This window comes from Zingiber officinale, chromosome 5A (genome assembly GCF_018446385.1).
Source record: "Zingiber officinale cultivar Zhangliang chromosome 5A, Zo_v1.1, whole genome shotgun sequence".
Lineage (NCBI taxonomy): Eukaryota > Viridiplantae > Streptophyta > Magnoliopsida > Zingiberales > Zingiberaceae > Zingiber > Zingiber officinale.
The window spans coordinates 124,775,534-124,795,907 of NC_055994.1; the positions used below are offsets into that span (position 1 = coordinate 124,775,534).

Here is a 20,374-nt window from a genome sequence, read left to right on the forward strand (position 1 = left end):
TTTTGGCGGAGGAAGTTAGGTGTTAAAAACATAGTTATCATAAATATTAAAAAAATATTTATTGATAATATTTTTTGAAAAGTGTTGTCTTTGACAAAAAAAAAAAAAAAAATATATATATATATATATATATATATATATATATATATATAAACAATACTTATTTGAAAAAGTGTTTTTTTTTAAATATAGACAATAATTTTCATTAAAAGCGTTGTAAAAGAAAAAAAAAAAAAAACAATGCTTTTTAGCATTATCTTTTAAGTGTTGTGTAATTGTAATTTTCTTATATGGTTGGTTACACCTAGGTGATCGTTAATTCAAGATAATAAAAAGCTCACTAATTAACTCCTTCAACAACATCAGAGGCGGAGAATCTCCTTACAACAGTTGGAAGCTCAAAGAAAAGATATAGAATTGCTAAGAACTGGTGTGTTTTGAACTCTTAGCTTTAGGGCACTATTTATAACGTTCTGGTTACAAGTGACCGTTGACTGGCATTGGAGACACTTCATATCACTTGGAGGTGCCTCCAACTAGATAAAACATTATCCACATTGCAACGACAATGTTTTGATTTGGTAGCTTGGAGGCGCCTCGGTTCATCGGAGGCACCTCGATTGGCGACTTAGAGGTGCTACAATTCATAAGAGGTGCCTCAGTTCTATTGATGTGAATTTCCGCTCTTATCCGTGCTACAACGTCTCTTTGACATTGGAGGCATTTCAAGTATTATTCATCCGAGACGCCTCCAAACAACTGAAGCACCTCATGTCTCGTTTAGACAACTTCATCAGCTAATCATCCGAGGTGCCTCAAAACATCCGAGGCACCCCGAATCTTCACATTTCCATGGTCAACTTTTGAGTTGACCATTTCTGAACTCCGCTTGCTTGGGTGATGCTTTGATGATCTGAAGTTGAGTTCATCTGAACCCAACTTCAACCTTTTTCTCAAGCAGGCTTCCTCCCCGGTTTCTCGTTCCTCTGACACTCCACACACATCCTTCTTATCCACCGGTGTACTCTTCTACAATTCCTCATTCCTTGGATGCACCAAATCCATCGACTCACTTTCCGCGTTATCTTTCTCACTTGCTGCGTCTTTCACTCGACTTATGTTCCTAACTCCCTGCACACTCAGATATAAGGTATCAAATACACAAGACCTAACTTAACTCAGTTGATCACATCAAAACTAACCCAGAGTACTTACAGAAATTATATTAGAATTATAATTCTTTTTCTTATATATATTTTTAATATTAATGATGAAATATCAAGATGAATGTCTAGCAGATAGTAGTACAATCCACATCATTTTTCAAAGTAAAAAGGTATTTTTGGAGTTAACATTAGTTGAAAATAATGTTTATAATAATATTGGGTGCATAAAAATTATTGAAGGTCATGAAAAAGTAAAAATTATTTTACAAAATGATACAAGCTTATATATTAAAAATGTACTCTATGCTAACAAATTATAGAAATTTGCTTAGCTTTAAAGATATCCACCGAAATGGATATCATATTGAAATATTAAATGAAAATAATATTAAATATCTTTGCATTATAACTAGCTAGAAGTAGATAAAAAAAAGATTGCATGCACTCCCTTTTGGGATGTATTGTACAACAATAAAAGCAATTGAGACAAACATAATAATAAATCAGAAGTTTGTTGACAAGCATACTTCATATTATGACACGACCGACTTTTGTCATCTTGGGGCAAGAATGATGCAAAGAATAATAAATAATTCACATGAACATCCTTTAAAGAACCAGAAGATTCTTTTACCTAACAATTTTTCATATATGACTTATTCACAAGGCAAACTAATTATAAGATCTTCCTCCACAAAGGTTGATGTTGAAGCTCAAACCTTCTTAGAGAGAATTCATAGGGATATTTGTGGAATTATAGACCCACTATGTGGACCATTTCAATATTTCATGGTATTGGTTGATGCTTCAATTAGATGGTCACATATTAGTTTGTTTTCATCTCAAAATATAGCCTTCACTAAACTACTTGGGTAAATTATTAAATTATGAGCTCAAATCCCTGATTACTCAATCAAGGCAATTTGCCTTGATAATGTTGCTGAATTGAATAATTCACAAGCATTTGATGACTATTGTATGTCAATCGAAATTTAAATTAAGCATTCAGTTGCTATGTTTATACATAGAATGATCTAACATAATCATTTATTAAACAATTGCAATTAATTAATAGACCACTACTCATGGAAGCAAAACTTTCATCTTCTACTGGGGTAGTGCCATAATATATGTTGTATCATTGATTTGTGTAAGACCAACTGATTATCCAGTACAACTCGATGTCCCTATAAAATCATCAATTACTCTACTTGTAAATGTATCTAGAATATGCTAGAAGCATAGTCAACCAATTGGCTTGAAAGACATTGTACCTTGAAAAAGAAAGGTATAAGAAATGAAGAATTAAAAGTTACAGAAGAAGCAATTCTAGATGATATAGTAAAAAAAATCAATTAATCATATGTGAATAATGTTGTACCCAAAAATAATAAAATTTTAATAAATTATTTGATATCTCCTAAAATATGGGTCTGTAACAATACAACCATTGACGATATTTTTGATCTAAATATGTCTCTTAACATCATGCAAGGTAATGAAGATCTCGAACCACAATATGTCAAATATTGTAAAGAAAGAAATGAGTACCAAAATGAAAGACGACTATATAAACTGAACTAGAATCTCTATAGAAATGTAAAGTCTTTGGATTTGTAATTTGAACACCTAAAGATGTAATCTTAGTAGGTTATAAATGAGTGTTTATACGAAAAAGAATGAAAAATATGAAATTGTGAGATACAAAGCAACTTGTATCCCAAGGTTTCTCACATAGACTTGGAATTGATTATGAGGAAACATATTCACATGTGATGGATGTCACTACTTTTCGATTCTTGATTAGTTTGGTTGTATTAGAAAAAATAGATATGTGACTTATGGATATGGCCACTGCATATCTATATGGTTCACTTATGATGATATATATATATATATATATATACAAATTTGTTATCCTGCACGACGCCACAGTGCGCGATTGTGCGCGCCGCGCAGGATAACAATTGTTTTTATTTTTAATTTTTTTTTTAATTTATGAATTAAAAAAATAATTGAAAAAAATATAAAATAAAATATTTTTTTAAGAGTTTATTTTTAGGGTTCGGGCTTTGGTTGTAGTATTAAAGTTATTTTTTTTATAGATTTTACCTCTGGGGTTTAGGCTTCCCAATTAGGTTATAGTGTTTGGTTTTAAAAAAAATTAAAATTAAATTAATTTAAGCATTTATTGAGTATTGTAATATGTTAAGGGGATATATTAAGGTATTAAAAATTTATATAAGGAAATGTTTAATTTTTTAATTGATTTTTTAAATTTAAAATATTAAAAAAAACAAAAAAAAAAAACTTATCACAGACCGATCAGTACATATCCTGATCGGTCTGGGACATGCGTCGCGCACAGTCGCGCATCTTAAGTCCCGCAGGATATCATTTCTATATATATATATATATATATATATATATATATATATATATATATATATATATATATATATATATATATATATATATATATATAAATCCCTAAAAGATTCAAATCACCAAAAGCAAATGATGCAACCCCCAAGGCCATATTTTCAATAAAATTGGAAACATATTAAATGAATTAAAGCAATTAAGGCACATGTGGTACAATCGCTTGAATACTTACTACAAGAACGTTATACAAATAATCTTATTTGTCGGTGCATTTTTACAAAAAAAAAAGTTTGAAAAGGTTTTACAATCGTGATAGTATATGTCGATGATCTAAATTTTATAGGGACTCTCAAAGAGTGCAACAAGACTATCAATTATTTAAAATGTAAATTTGAGATAAAAGATTTGGGAAGATAAAATTTTATCTTAAATTACAAATTGAATATTTACCAGAAGAAATATTTGTTCATCAGTTCTCATACACAAAAAAGATACTAAAATGTTTTTATATAAACCACATCCATTGCCTTCACCAATGGTTGTTCGATCACTTGATATTAAGAAAGATCATTTTCTTCCATTCGAAGATGGAGAAAACATCATTAGTTCAAAAAAATATGAACCAGTTAATACTGAACTCGGGGTGACCAGTCCGACCTTGTAAAAATCTTTCACAAGACATTAAGGTAAATCTGGAAGCGCTCATAGTAAGCGACCTAGAAGCCCAACATCCCGTGGTTGCACGACCCATTTAGTGAAAAATTCTTATAAATGGACCGTAACTAGCGATCGAACCACAAATTCCTGGATGACAACTTGGCGCTATTCCACTGCATTGTAGGCCGAAGCCAATCATTGGGTTAGAAGTACCATATCTTAGTGCAATTAGTGTATTATCATATCTCGCCAATTACGTACACCCAGATATTACAATTTTTTGTTAACCTTCTAGCAAGATATAACTCTTTTCTAACCCAAATATATTGGAATGGTGTAAGGCACATATTTTGTTACCTTCATGGTGTAACTGACATGGGGTTATTTTATTCGATAAGAACAAATTCATCTTTAGTAGGATATACATATGCAGATTATCTTTCAAATTCATATAAAAGTAATAAAACTAGATCCCAAATAGATTATGTGTTCGCACGAGGAGACACTACTAAATCATGGAAGTCAGTAAAATAAGCTTTAACAATGACATTGTCAAATCAATATGAAATTATTGCAATGCATGAAACAAGTTAAGAATGTATATGATTGAGACCCATGAAGATATTCACAAATCATTCGGACTAACAACAACTAAGGATAGTCCAACAACTATATTAGAAGATAATGTGCCTGCATTGCACAACTAAAGGGAGACTATATTAAAGCTAAGGGGATAGAACAATGCCTATTCCACAAAAATTCTTCTACATATGAACTTTAGAAGAAATGTGATATTGATGTTCAACAAATTCGTTCTAGAGATAATATAGTTGATTTATTCACAAAAATATTGTTGACGTCAACATCTAAAAAATTACTGCGTAAGATAAAGATGCTTCAATTAAAAAATTTTTAGTGATTGAAATCAAAGAGAGTATCTTTCTATTACTGTACTCTTTTTTCCTTCATTTAGATTTTTTCCACTGGATTTTACTGACAAAATTTTAATGAGGCAACGTTGGATTCTCTATCAATCATCTAAGGGAGGATGTTATAATAGATGATTCATTTGATTTGATTGTTGATTGATGAATCATTATATTTTTTTTATTTTTATACAACTTAATCTACTGTATAAATATGGATGTTTGATAGAAATAAAAGATCAAATAATTCACTTTTCAATTCTCTCATCTTCTATTATAAATAGGAATGTTTGATAAAAATAATTCAATTGTCTCTTTCTTCTGCTACTAAATTATAAGAGGATTCTTGATTCTTTAAATTTATCCTTATTTTACTATTTTATTAAAAATCTCCCTCTTTTACTAAATAACTTTGGTGAAGCCTAAAATGAATTTACGTTAATATCTTTTTTTCTATTCACACTAAAAATAATTCAAAGATTTATTAGTAATTTCATAAGTGAAACAATCAGTGATCTAGAGTTCGAGACTCAGCCACGGTGTATTATTATGAATTTTTCTCATCATTAATTTTTTCTGATTGTTTTATATAAAAAAATATAGTTCTTTTTAATCCAACGTCTTAAAATTGACAACGCTATGATCAAGGAAGCTTGTTAAAAAATATTTTTTTCTTAGGTTTTTTTTTACTAAGATAAGTATAATATTAAATTAAATTAATTTTTTCCATAGGAAAGCTTGTTACAGTAGTTTATTTTATAGGGAAGCTCGTTACATTATTACACTATTGCATGGGTCTGACGAATCTTATCCAAATAATTAATTCTTGATTCTGAAAATCCAAACAATTGGGAATCTTATCCTAATGACTTTACTAATGACTCTACTTTAGTATTTTAATACTAAAATACTTTAATTAATATAATTTCATTATAAAAGGTCAATATAATTTCAATGTATTATATTACACGTGTGTGCACGATCATTAGTTTTTATAAAAAATTTGTGTTATCAACTCAGGGGGCGTTTGGTTCTTTCCTAGGAATAGGAATCGGAATGGGAATCATTGTATTGTGGAATGAGAATGAGTATAAGCATGAATATCACTCTTAAAAGCAATGTTTTGTTAGTTGTATATCTTCTATCGGAATAAATTAAAGTTTTCTTTTTTACCCTTAAAGGAGAATAAGAGAAGAAATTAGATGTGAGAGAAAGATGAATGTGAGAGAAAAATATGATGAAAGAAAATGATGAGAGATAAAGTATTATGAGAGAGAAAGTGTGATAAGAAAGAATGAAGAGAGAGAAAGTGTGATGAGAGAAAATGAAAAAAGAGAGTGTGATTGGAGAGAACATGATGAGAGAAAATATAATGTGAGAGGAAGTATGATAGGAGAGGATGAAGAGAGAGAAAATATAGTGAGAAAATTGAGGCGAGAGAGTGTCATTGAGAGAGATTGAGGAGAGAGAAAGTATGGTGAGAGAAAAAGAGAACAGTGAATATTGTGCAAGAGATTGAGGAGAGAGAAAGTATGATGAGAAAGAAAGTGTGTTGAGAAAAAAAGGAGTAAGTGTGATAAGAGAGATTGAGGAAAGAAAAAGTATGATGAGAGAGAAAGTATGATGAGAGAGAAAGTGTGTTAAGGAAAAAATGAGGAAGTGTGATAAGAGAGATTGAGGAGAGAGAAAGTATGATGAGAGAGAAAGTGTGATGAGAAAAAAGAGAAAAGAGAGTGTGATGGGAGAGATTGAGGAGAGAGAAAGTATGATGAGGAAAAAAAAGAAGGAAGAGAGTGCGATGGAAAAGATTGAGGAGAGAGATAATATGATGAGAGAGAAAGTGTAATGAGAAAAAAAGAGGCAAGAAAGTGTGATAGGAGAGATTAAGGAGAGAGAAAGTGTGTGATAAAATGATGAGAGAGAAACTATGATGAGAGAGAAAATATAATAAGAGAGAATAAGGAGAGATAAGTGATATGAAAGAAAAAATAAATAAATATATTTTGATATTTGATATTAATGGAGAAAATTTTAGTTTTAAGTCAAGGATATTTTTGGAATAAGGGAATATTTTGATTGATGAAAATAGGGTAATGACTCATTGAAGGGGAGGTACATGGGAATGAGTTATTACCCAATTTCAAGGATTCATTTCCTTATTTGCATTCCTATTTCTATAATCCAAACATTAACAATAGGAATCAATAATTCCTATTTCCATTCCCCACTCCTATTACCCTAAATCAAATGTCCCCTCAATATATTCGTATGTCAGTTAACAGAAAGGTGAGCCCATTTTGAAATGTAGGCCCATTTAAGAGCGGCCCCATGGAATTGATAGTAGTCTTCCGCTCTTATGCGTTTCCAGTCGGTGAAAACGCGAGGACTGTCCTCTCGGCGTTGCTTCTTCGCCGCCGCAACAGCTCTGCCGCGACGAACCCTCGTGTCTCACGTTTGTTCCCCTCCAATAGCAACTGTTGCAACCTTGCAGATGGATTCTTCTTCCTCCGCTCCTGCTCCTCCGGAGCGCTACAGTTACAACCCCTCGATTCGTTGGAATCCCGAGGTTGAGGAGTACTTTCAGACGGCCTATGGATCTGAACGCTTCGCACAGATTTCCAAATCGCTGACGTAATTTCTTCGCTGCTCGCATTCTCTCACTCAGCTCTTCGCGTTTTTTATGCTTGCTATTTGTTTTTTATACTTCGCATTTTTGTTTTATGGCAATCCGTTTTGTTATTTGAAATCTAATTCAATGGTATCCGAGCGAGACCTTTACTAGTGCAGCGTACGATGGCGATTTTGTTTTATTTTGAATAATTATAAACATATTCATGCGAAATTGGTAAAATCACTACGGTCTTTCAGGAGATCTTCATAATTTGGCTGTCACTTTAGTCGATATGTTCTGCAAAGAGAAAATTTAAATGCCTAACTTTGCCTTTTTGTATTTGTTCTGCAAGGATGAGACGCTGATTAATAACATTTGAATGGGCAATTGTTCTTTCATCAGCGTTCCTAATGTTTGTGATTGAAGTCTAATGGACTGTTAATTAGTGTTTTGTTAACATATTTAGGAGTTTGTTAGAATCTCCCCCAATTTTTCTTTATTCGAATCAATTTATTTCATTATGCATAAGCGTTGCCTTCCGTGGTTACTGATCCCACTTGAACTTAACTAGTGGGTATACTTCTCCTAAACATGAGGTATTCACAGTTTAATTTTTTTAGGCACCCTTCTTCCTATTCTTGTATTCGCGTGAACTCTCTGAAATCTACAACTGATGCAGTTATTGAGAAGCTAATTGCCATTCTAGATGAAAAAAGACCCAAAAGTAATGCAACAGAAGTAGAAGCATCTGAAGAAAGAAGCCAAAGTGCTTCCATTCTTAGGTGTCCTTATCCTGGTCTTGAGCATGTTGTGTTTGTTAAAGGTTCCGGACCACATATGCTTAAGTATGACATGGATTCTTGCCAACCAATGAAAGAAGTAATCGTGAGTCGCAAATGTGCTGAGGCAGTTCTTCGTGGAGCTCAGGTACATTTTTTTAATAACACAGTTAAAACTTCTTTGGTATCTAGTTATCTTGCAACAGTCATATTTTTGTAATCATTTTCTCCAGTTTACCTTGTGTTCCATATAAACTATATATTTTTTTTTTTTACCATTTTATTGAAAAATATCTGCACTTAATTTTTAATTCAAAATCTAACTTGTCAGTTCATAATGCAACCAATTGTGAATTTGTTTACATTAAAATACCGTTTTTTTGTCCTTTTCTTGTTTTTATAATTAATGACATGAGTCTAACTACAGAAATACCCATCTTCATCTGTTGACAACAAAGATCATGCATGAAGAAAATTATGATACAAAAAAAATTGTCCTGATTGATTTGCAGGTATATGTTCCTGGTGTTTTGGCTTGCAGTTCACATGTTGAAAAAGGGGATCTGATTGCTGTGTCAGTTGCTGTGGAACAGCCAATTTCAGATGGTGGATGGGCTTTTGGTTTTACACGAGGAATTGTTTTACAGGGGTCGCAGTCAGGTCGATGATGCCAATCGATAAACCAAGAACTTTATGAGATTCAAATGAGTCTATAGATTTATCTTTCACTAAATTCGCACTATTAAGGAAAATTTTGCCAGAAAAAATCTTTAACATGGTCTCTGTCCTAATTCTAACATCACTGTAAACCTGGAGTTTTCTAATTGAGTATGCCAGTTTAACATGAATTTCTATATGACTTATCTTTGGTTATTCCAAATGTCAAGTCGTTTTTGAGATTTTACTTAATTTGTAGCAATGCATCTTCAATCTTTTCTTGCCATGATCGATTGCAGTTGATTCAGTAGGCTTGTACATGTGGTTCATTTGTAGTCATTTTCTCTCTGGAACTTTCTTGACATTTACCTATCCGAATTAATTTAATAATTTGTATTTTGTTGTTATCTGTGCTGTTACAAAGTAACTGTAGTGAGTGCATTAATTTGCTTCTGTTTGCATGATTTTAATATTTTAATCACTAAGAATATTTCCTTCCATGAATTTATTTTTGATATTGATTTGTTTGAGGTGACTATGGATGTATGCTAATTGTGGTGGCATAATTTCCAAGTCTTTTTGGTGTAAGCAAATATGAACCTTGTCATGAATGCCTACCTAAGAAATTTTTGTCTACCTGTTTTTTTTGAACGTTTTTATTAATTTTCTGCTCATTTTGTTTGAATCTTGTATCTTCTAATTTAAATTTATTTTTTAGTTTCCTTCAAGACATCATTTATGTAACAGAGTGAATCTATATTTATGCAATAAAAAAAATGCAGATCCTCAGTATCACGAAAGAAATGGCTTGTATATTGGCCAAGGAACTGCTTCATTGTCAAGGGCTTCTATGTTCCGTGTGTCTCATGGGACTGCTGTGGAGATGACAAACCGAGTGTACAAGCTTCCATCATTTTACAGTATGCTCATATATGAATGAATTTTTTCTTCAGTGTTATACTACCAATTATATTTCTCATCTTAATCTAAACTCTTTTAGAAATCTTGTTGCTGTCTGCATATGCCAATTATTAGCATATTGAATTTCATTGTTCTGCGACATGCTGAACTCAAACTCAAAGTAGCTTATCAAACAGAGTTTGTCAAATCATATATTTTTTTGTGACTTTTATTTCTGCTGTTTCTCTGGCTAGATGTACTCGAAGGAGAAATATTTCTGCAAAACTTGCCCAGCATTGTTACGGCTTGTGTTTTAGGTATCAATAAATTTACTTGTTTTCTTTGCTTGTCTTTGATTTCAGAGTAACACTCTTATTTCCTTAGTGTTTCAATTGTTTCTAGTATTTACATTTTTTTTTTGATAATTTTTTCTAAGCAATCCTAGAGTTCTCATTGGATCATTGTGTTTTTGTGAAACAAGAAAGAATACTTATGGCTTGATATTTCATTTATAGGATACTAGCATAAAAGAACTTTGTTGTATCTTGTATTCTTCCTGCTCTAGTTTGTGAACCTCATGGATTATGGAAGGAAATACCTTATGCAGATACTAAAGGTGCTTCTACTGACATTGAAGTAAATTAAAGTATCCAACTTTTATTGCTGGAATCATACTTCTCCAGTTATAAACATCATTTACCTGCTATAGGTAGTTTTTTTATGCTGTGAGTTATCAAGTTCTTTAGTTACTAATTTTTGCAAAGATATATTTATGTTCTTTAGATCCTCAAGAAGGTGAAAGAATATTGGACATGTGTGCTGCTCCTGGAGGGAAAACAACTGCCATTGCAATTCTTATGAGGAATAAAGGCGAGGTTATTGCAATTGATAGATCTCATAATAAGGTCAACTTTCTTGCCCTTGAGTCCATGGATTTCATCATGTGGTTGGGTATGATTGACCTTATGCAAGTTACACCAGTTATTGGTGCCTCAAGTGATAGCCTAACGCCCTGGTGCTGATTGGTAACTTAGAGCATTTCTTTGTTTAGAGCTGTCACTGAATCTCCTGATCATGTTTGTTTTAGATACTTAAGCTTTACATTAAGGGTATAGGATTATCCTGGATTTAGTTGAGGATTTTCCTAGACTCTGCAGTGACAGGTTCAGAGATAATTATCTGTTGTGGTACATAAAGTTAATTATTAAGAAACTAAGTAGTTTCCTGCTACTTCAGGATATCACTTTGTATTTATTACATTGTAGGAGCTATAAATAATCAAGTACATGGATCAGAAATCTTTTGTTCATATATTTTTATGTTTTATTACGGAAAATGTTACTCATCTAAATGGTGGATTTTGTTCAAACAATGGCATGGGAAACTCATTAGATTTCAGAGAGATTGTGAAAGATTTAAGTGCTTCAAAAATTTTTGGTTCACATGTTTGTTTAACCTAGTACAGCATTTTTGATGAAACCTCTGTCTTATCTCGTTTGATTTGTGTCATTAACATTTGATGTTTTCCTTTGACGATTATTTCATCTAAAATCTCTAGTTCTTTCTGCCTGTTTTTCCATTGTAATGATATAAATGTAGTTATTTAGCTAATAAATTTTTTTGTTGATCAATGTGACCACTAAATTGGAAATTTATTTGACTGACTCATTCATCCTCACCTTGACTCAGAAGTACGATCACAGTGCATAACCTGTGTATATAACACTTTCAGGTCATGGATATTTTGAAACTGGTAGCCGAGATGGATTTATCTTGTATAAAGGCTTATAAGCTCGATGCACTTAAATCTGTTGTGAATAATGAAACAATATCTTGCACAACACATGTGAACAATGAAGAATCAGGAGTTTCAGCAATAGACCAAAGCTCATCTACTTTTATTAGAGGTGATAAAATCAGCATTGATGTGGAAACATGCAGCATCAATGATTCACCATCACTAACAGGTAGTAACTCCTAACCAGTAATATATCCTGTCATTTGTTTTCTGATGTGTTTGCAAGTGGGATATACACATATACACAACACGCAAACATCCATTTGTCAATATTTCTTCAGCAGTTCTTCACATACCAAGGAGTACAATATTCTTGAATTCCCAATCACTATTGACCAGGGTTTCAAGTGTCAATCTGTATTGGTTAGCACAACCAGCATGTATCATTTTGGTCACCGGCCCCTACTGATGCTATGTCAGCATGAGCAAATGATATTCTGTTCATGGTGATACAGTTTCAATAGTATTGACCAGTCATTACTCAGCCGGTACCATCAGAAATCGACTAAAAGAAGAAGGTTTTCTTCTGATGGCCTAACCTTCGATTTTGTTTGTTAGCCATGAGGAGGAGATGAAATACAAAAAAAGAAGGGAGGGGAGGGGAATGGGAGAAGCACCAACATACAGTAATTACCGATTAATTTAGAAGGGAGGGGAGGGGAATGGGAGAAACACCAACATACAGTAATTACCGATTAATTTCGCCTGACGGTTACATGGAGGAGATGTAATACTAAAAAGGGAGGGGAGGTAGAAACAGGAATGCATCATCTAGAGCACTATCAGTAGCAAAGAGGGATGCTAGGATCTAGGAAACCAAAATGTGTCATCTACCTATGTCTATTTTAGCTTTAATTGTGCAGTTCAAGTTCAGCTCATAGTGTCAATCAAGAATGTTGTGGGAAGATTAAATAGAGCATTATTTATTATGTGTTGAAATACTATTGGATTAATCTCAACAGGATGCGATAAGAATCAGTGTTCCAGATGATGTGTGACAATTGCTCTGATATTAAGAAGGCATAATCATTAATTGACCTTATATTTTGTTTCTGGTTACTCCGAAATTGTAACTCATTTGACTCTATAATTGTTACAAGTATATGTTAAGGGGTAAATGAGCTTAGTGGAAGTGGATTATAAGATTAAAACTCATTCAAGTTGATCTTATTACTCTAGAAGTACGTTGAAGTGTGTCAGGTGTCGGCATAGAATGGTTCCGTAACCATAGAGAATGAAACAATGGCATGAAATACTAATTTAAACTTGATTTTGACAACACAACATTCCAGTTGTAAGAAGAAACAGGAATGATAAACAATATGAGTCTCACAACAACAACAATAATAGTCCATGACATCAAATATCTTTCTCTGCATTTATATGTCCTCTTGGCCTTCTTAGCTGGTGATCATATTGAATGATTGTCAACTTTACACCTAATTGAAATCTTTATTTATGTCTGTAAATCCCCTAGATGATGATTTCCAAATGAGCTTGAACAAAAAAAAATGATGAGGAATTCTTTTGTTATTTCAGTAGATTTTTTTTGGTTTCTATGTCCATGTCTATTGTCTATGCTGAATCCTAATTATGGACTCTCTTACCTGAAGTTATGGATGCCCACCGTCTTGTCCTTGTCCATTTTTTAGTTATTTGGTCTATGCAACTGGATCAAAGAGTTTTGTATCATTTGTTTGAGACACATCTATTTCTTTGGTTGAGGACTTGATGATGCTAGACACTAACACGATACAAACACATTTTACTTGTTATTTCCAGAAAAATGGCAATCCTGCTGGATTCTGGAAGAAAGTTCTTCTAGTTGTGCACCTTACGGTGCATTGTCATAATGACTTTAATGGTTCATAATGTCTCATTTAGTTGGGTGGATGAAATGATGAATAATGAGAGAGAGAAAGGGAAGGAGAGGAGCATGTTGCACGATAAAAAAGGTCATCTATGTGCTCGTATCCTTATTCATCCCCCTTCCCTCTTTAGATCTTCCCTATTATAATCCACCCAAGTTGACAAGCCATAAGAATCCAGGGTTTCTAAAGAAGGATGAACATTATCTAGGAGATTTAGGCTGTCTAATAAATTTCATTTGAAACACTTGAAAGTCAGCATTGGCATTTTGATTATACTTCTTTTCCATGTAATATTATTAGAAAAAGTATTTTCTTGTTTTTTTAGAAATTCCAATGTCCTTGAATGATTTTAAATTGTGGAGTCAAGTTGTTTCTAATCCATGGGTTTTTATTGCAGTTAGATTTTAAATTTTTTTAGAGAACTCATTGAATATTTATGGTAATGGAATCAAGAGCCTGCACACTAAAGGCTACTAAAGTACTCCGGCCAATCACTTGACGGTTCTATCTATCTATTGTTTGTTGATTTGTAGTTATATCCAATTAAGCTTGTCTTAGTGATTTGAATCGTTGTATAAGAGAGAATGCCATGCCTAAAAACATAGGGAAGTACAAGTATAAAATGAGGAAAAATCAACAAAGCTTTTTTCTGTATGCTCGGTGACATCTTGTAAATTAACCAGTAGTATTTTATGAAATGGTTGGAGAGGCAAATTAATATAACATATTTAGCTGGAAAAGATAAGGGATTCAGTTTGATATTTGGTTATCATGGATGGAGTTGCAATAATATTTGCATTCTAACCAAATGTTGTAGTGTTATGATCATATGTTCATATAACTTTCACTTTCTGTGAATGTGAGCTTAACCCAGTCAATCCTATTCTTTAGTCAGTGATGGAGAGGCAGATGGGGAAAATCACACCCGAAGGAATAATGGCTCTCGACTGAAAAATGGACGAGGAAGAAATCAATGCACTGGTGGTAGGGCTGTAAAATCAAAAGGTTTTATGCCCAACAGTTTTGATCGTGTTCTTCTTGATGCTCCATGTTCTGCTCTAGGTTTGAGACCTCGTTTGTTTGTTGGGGAGGTAATATTCACTATAAACTCCTTAGCGAAATGCTTCTTGCACTCTGATAAATTTCATTTTCCTTGGTACTTGAGGCCATTCCATGAGCTTCCAAATTCAAAATCTTCACTCTAGACCCATGTGGAAAATTTAAATGGCATGAAGTGTTCTCATAAAGGTTATGTTAAGTAGGACAACAAGTAAAAAAATTTTGTTTAATCAAGCAAAAGGTTCCTCATTTTTTCATGTATGCAAATTCACAAGAACTAGGATTAAGAGAGGGTACAAAGTGGAAATTTTAGGGTTAAGATGGATAACTCCAAGTAGATAAATACAATTTACTCTATCTTCATGTGGAATATCATTGTTGTAGCACCCAAATTTAATCTTGATTGTGAGCTAATAAAGAAGATGACGTCGAGTAGGATAGCGATTAACAAGAAGGGAAAATGGAGAAGTCAAGAAGAGAAAATGTCGAAAACAAATTGAAAACTACTGGTCTTTAGGTTTTACCAAAAAATAAAAAGTTGTATTCAGAATAGAGGATAATTCCTCAAATAACTAAACAATCGTTTATATAGACTCTAGATCCTTAGATTCAAAGGAAGGAAAGAAATCTTAATATATAGACCTCAATTCTTGAGAAGGAAATCAGAAAAGAAAATTTATAACAGAAATCCTAATATGGAGAAATTATCAAAACATGATGCTTATATAGACAAACCCTAACCCATAAATGTCCTTCATACCAAAAATATCCCAAATACCATAAAAATAGAAATTATTGAAAATAACAAAATATGTTCAAATCCTTCGAAAAGGACCTAAACGGTGTTTTTTGGGCCCAAACTTCAATAATAAACGTAGATTTTTAAATTCGGCATGTGTGAGCACAGACAAAGCTTGATTCCGAGTCCCGAGTCAAAAGTTATATCCCTTTGAAGATTGGGTCCTCCTATGTTAGTCCTGCATCAGAAGATTTTAAAGTTTAGATGAGCAAGGTACTATTAACTTGAGGTTAAACATTTTGAGCTAATGGTTGGGCCTAACAAGTTAGCTATATTTTTTCATCTAAACGTATTGTGACAATTGTTATCAAATCAAGCTGTTGGAAATGGTTGCATCCATGTTGGTATAACCAATATTGAGTCTCATGTCACATGACTTGAACTCTAGGTCAAGTTTTAAGCATAAGCATGGGAGATTGTAGGCATCCCAGTGTAGAGGCGAGTCTAATATTGCCCTATTGTCACATATTTTACTTTTAATATCTGGTTGTTGTAACTATGACTGTGTCTTTAATATTTAGATATTTGCTTAGTGAAGCAACTTTGTACAGCAGAATACAAGTTGTATTCTAGTATTGTCATTTTTTAACTAATGCCTTTAATCTTTTTTTTTTTTCACATGCACACAGAAATATGAATGTATGAAAGACTACCCTCATCATCTCCCTCTCCCTCTTTTGTTGTCACTTAAGCTTTTTATAGAGTGCTTAAGATTTTTGTTGACACAAATCCTGCTCATAATGTTCTCACATGTCCTACCAGTGACATGTTAGTATTAATTTAACTCTTCTGAGATTTTAATGTTATTAGACATTGCCATTGTTCTGAAATTTTAATAAGGCATGTGTCAATTTATAACCATATATATTCAATAATCATGGATTTCTCATTTCAGAATATGGTAAAATAGAAAATAATAATCTTTTTTAAGCAACATTAATCATGCCATAATAATCTCTCAATATGCTAAGGTCAATTCTTGAAAAAAAAAAGGGTTACAAATCCTATGTATTAATTTTCACAAACCATTTAAAATTTAGAACTTGAATCAAATTAATCCCATTCAACTGTTTATATAAAAATAAATTACAATTTATGACTATTAATCTCAATACATACTGAGTCAATGCTTATTATTAATTATTGAAACTAATTAAATGCTTTTGATTGATACGTCTTTCTTTGATGTGTGCCTTCCCCACTTTTTGATGTGCAATTTGATTGTAAGGATTCAATTTGGTAATCAGTTTTTCTTAACAATCTCATGGATAAAGGGTATATAAATAGAGACACACAGTATGTAGTTCATATTTTAAAAAAACTGTAAGCGTGTCTTTTTATTTTGCAAATCAATTATTTGAATTATTACTCTATGCATATTTTTTGTTTTTTCTTAAATGAATATATAGCATCAGAAAGTCCACTAAAAAAAACTAAAGCCTTTTAAATTTTTAAATATAAAATTAAGTTTGATTCTAGATTGTATTGTTTAAAAATTAGTTACAACTATCTCTAAGTATGCATGATTAATCATTGATGATGTATTGATTAAAGTTATAAAATACACATGTATGGTAAATTTAATTAAGTTTGAATTCATCAACTTTTTTCCTATACATGCTTACAAGCAATTTATGTGACGACTAGTTGTGTCTTATTATCGTAGATTTTTTACCTTTAAATTTTTTAGAGCAAATTCTAACATAATGCATTTAGCAGGAAACAATGGAATCTCTGATAAATCATGGGAAGTATCAAAGGAAAATGTTTGACCAAGCTATTCGACTTGTTCGCCCAGGAGGAGTGATTGTTTACTCTACGTGGGTGCTTTTTCTCAGTATATTCTGTAGTTTGTTAATTTTTTTTATTGCAATAGTATTTCATTAACCAAATAATAACTTGTTCGTCCAGGAGTGACTAAGCATTTTTTATAATGTTAAACTACGTGTCATGATTGATATTCCTTATGAACAATATGCTAAACAACCTGTTCATGTTTTGGTTATCAAGTGGATATCATATAATCTCTATATAATAGCTAGAGCCTCATTTGGCCATGAAACTTTGCTAATTGCCAAACTATGTTAGGAAAGTCACCATAACTGTGTTTGGAAAACATACAGAAATCTAAATTCAAATTCTGTGATTCTGAGATATTTGAAAAAAAATGTTGACAACAAGATTCGTTGTCTACAGCTTAGCATATATGGCCATTGCAACTTGCAACAACTTTATAACCTTTTATTGATTGTAAGCATGTAGTCAGTTGAACTACATAATTGGTTTTGATTCTGCTGAAGAACCTTCATAATTTGTTTTGGTTCTTCTGCAAGCTACATGAAAAAGCATGGCATCCCAGTTTAGAGATGAGCAACTTATCATGTACTGCAAGAGTGCAAATAACTTTCTTGGTTAACTTGGACCCTTATTGCTATTTCCAATGTTTTCTGTTGGAACCAATCAATACTTCATTCATGCAAGGAGCATCTCTCAGTGTCACGTTAACATTTCAATATCTTTATTTAGTTATTCTGTTGTAGTGTGGTGAGCATGCCTTTGATGATTTGGTAAAGAATATAGGCCATCATAAGGCAATGCTAAGCATGTGCTACAATATTACTTTTGGCACTTGAATAATATACATCTATCTGACATGCTGTGGCGTTGTTTTTTATTGCCTTTAAGCCAGTTTTCCCCTCACATGCTCCTTTAATCTAGAGACATAAATTTTGTATGTGCATGATTATATGCTTGAGATTATGAATTATTTTTTTGTCATTTTTGTATAGTTAAAAGTTATTAACTATTTCCAATGATAAGCCTAAAATTTGGCGGAACATTGTTCTTATAAGAGTATGTTATATATAGGTGCTGCTATATATATATAGGTGCTGCTATTGATCTTGATGCAATAAGAAAATTCTTATTCTGTTGTTGATGACATTAACTTTCCTTCTAGGTGTACAATAAACCCAGGGGAGAATGAGGCTTTGGTACGGTATGCTCTAGATAAGTACAAGTGTCTATCTCTGGTATCACAAGTAAGCTTAATTTCATAGCCTACTCCTTTTAGCATGCTTAAGTAGGTTTTTGTGCCTAAATTTTGCTTTCTTGTGAAATCAAGGCTTGTCATCTTGGGCCTTGGATAGCATGATTAATTTGACAATTCTGTGTTTGTGTCAGTGAAGTCATGCATTGCATTTTGGTTAATTGATTATTTTGACAATTTGCAGCACCCAAAAATTGGAGGAAGCGGTATAGTTGGGAGTTACAAACCATTGGGGGAAAAATATGCAGAGTAAGTTCCTTTCTGTTCTGTTCTATGGTTACATGTCCACGGTTTCACAAATGTACAAATTAATTTTTTTTGTTACATAGCTGTACTCACTCTTGGGCACCACTGCAGTTTTTTTTTTTAATTCGATTCACAAATAGATTGAAATAGTATGTAACTTTGATGCTGCTTCTATGACTATAGATGTTAGCAAAATTTGTGAAGCAAGGATGCTTAGCACATCCATTGCTGTTGATGTACGCTAAATTAAGTGACCTGTGAGGTAGCCATCGTTTATATTATGGTTCCTTTGCTTGCACCATCATCCTTACTAATGAAAATTTTAATTTGGTAAATGGATATTGGGATTATAATGTTTTCAGAGTAATTTTGTTGATATTGACTCTATAAAATTGTCATCTCTATGTATTTTTCAGCTTTTGATTACTTAAATTCTCTTTCAATTCTCTATGTGAGATTTCTATTCTTGTGTGATTTTTTTTCTCTGTGAGATATTGTTTTGGTGCTATATTGTATCATTTAAGGAGAAATAAGTGAAAATTTAAAAGAGTCGAGACTAAATGGCTAGAATAGATGATCCCATAAAATGCACAAAGACCCTATATGGTGCTTACATTGGCCGTCTTTTGTAACCTTCCCTCGCTTGTAGTGTGTGTGTTGAGGGGAAAAAAGTCATAAAAACAGTATATATTAGAACCACTAACCCTAACTTTGTGGCAGATTCTGATTAGCTTTTGAATATGTTTATTCTTGCAGGGATTGGCTAACAGAAAATGAAGCTGAACTTGTTCAGAGGTTCGATCCATCGTCGTCTCTCGATACAATTGGGTTTTTTATAGCAAAATTTAGTGTCGGCAAGAAAGATTTTTAAGGTAAATATTAACCTATTTCATATCAGCTTTGCTTTCATGACTTCCAAGTTTTGTTTTTCGTAAACCTGCATCTATGAACCAATCGAATTCTGTGTAGGTCGATGCTTCATCTGTTGATTTTTCTCCTCGCCCCAACTAATCTATCCAACTAGCTGAAAGAAAACCTTGCCATGAAGGATCCAAAGTGTGCCAGATTGTTGCCTAAAGATGAGATCATTCGACATCTGAGTGTCCTCACTCTGTTCAACATTTTCTAAAATATTTCTTTATTTCAAACTAAATTATCATTCACACACATTGTTTTGGATCTTAAGACCTACTTCTGTTGTTAATCATTATTCAAAAAAAAAAAAATTCAAATCAATTCTCATCTGTTCAAATATCCACATTGAACTGTATAGCTCACATCCACTACTGGCAGTAACTCTTCAAATCTTCATATGATTTTCCTTTCTGAAAGAATTATATTAATTATTACTTTAAATATATTCTAATTTATAATTAGACAATTATTTCCAATTAAGAAGTGTAAAATCAAATCGAATAAAACAAAAAAAAAATAATCTAATAAAAACATATTAGAATGAAAATTTAATACT

The 20,374-nt window shown here is 32.4% G+C and overlaps 1 protein-coding gene across 3 annotated transcripts; it reads left to right on the top strand.

Annotated features, from left to right (window-relative positions):
- Window positions 1-7,482: 7,482 nt before the first annotated feature.
- Window positions 7,483-20,139, top strand: LOC121981596 (rRNA (cytosine-C(5))-methyltransferase NOP2C-like). Of its 3 annotated transcripts, XM_042534192.1 has the most exons (14): window positions 7,483-7,765; window positions 8,366-8,672; window positions 9,037-9,184; window positions 9,964-10,101; window positions 10,336-10,398; window positions 10,689-10,697; window positions 10,865-10,986; window positions 11,814-12,048; window positions 14,642-14,841; window positions 17,328-17,428; window positions 18,568-18,649; window positions 18,842-18,906; window positions 19,660-19,775; window positions 19,873-20,139. In XM_042534192.1, the coding sequence occupies exons 1-13, from the start codon at window positions 7,491-7,493 to the stop codon at window positions 19,772-19,774; spliced, it is 1,860 nt and encodes a 619-aa protein (XP_042390126.1). In that variant the 5' UTR covers window positions 7,483-7,490; the 3' UTR covers window position 19,775; window positions 19,873-20,139. The 3 variants fall into 3 exon arrangements, with proteins under 3 accessions (XP_042390126.1, XP_042390127.1, XP_042390128.1); XM_042534193.1 differs by lacking the exon at window positions 10,689-10,697; XM_042534194.1 differs by lacking the exons at window positions 10,336-10,398; window positions 10,689-10,697.
- Window positions 20,140-20,374: the final 235 nt, after the last annotated feature.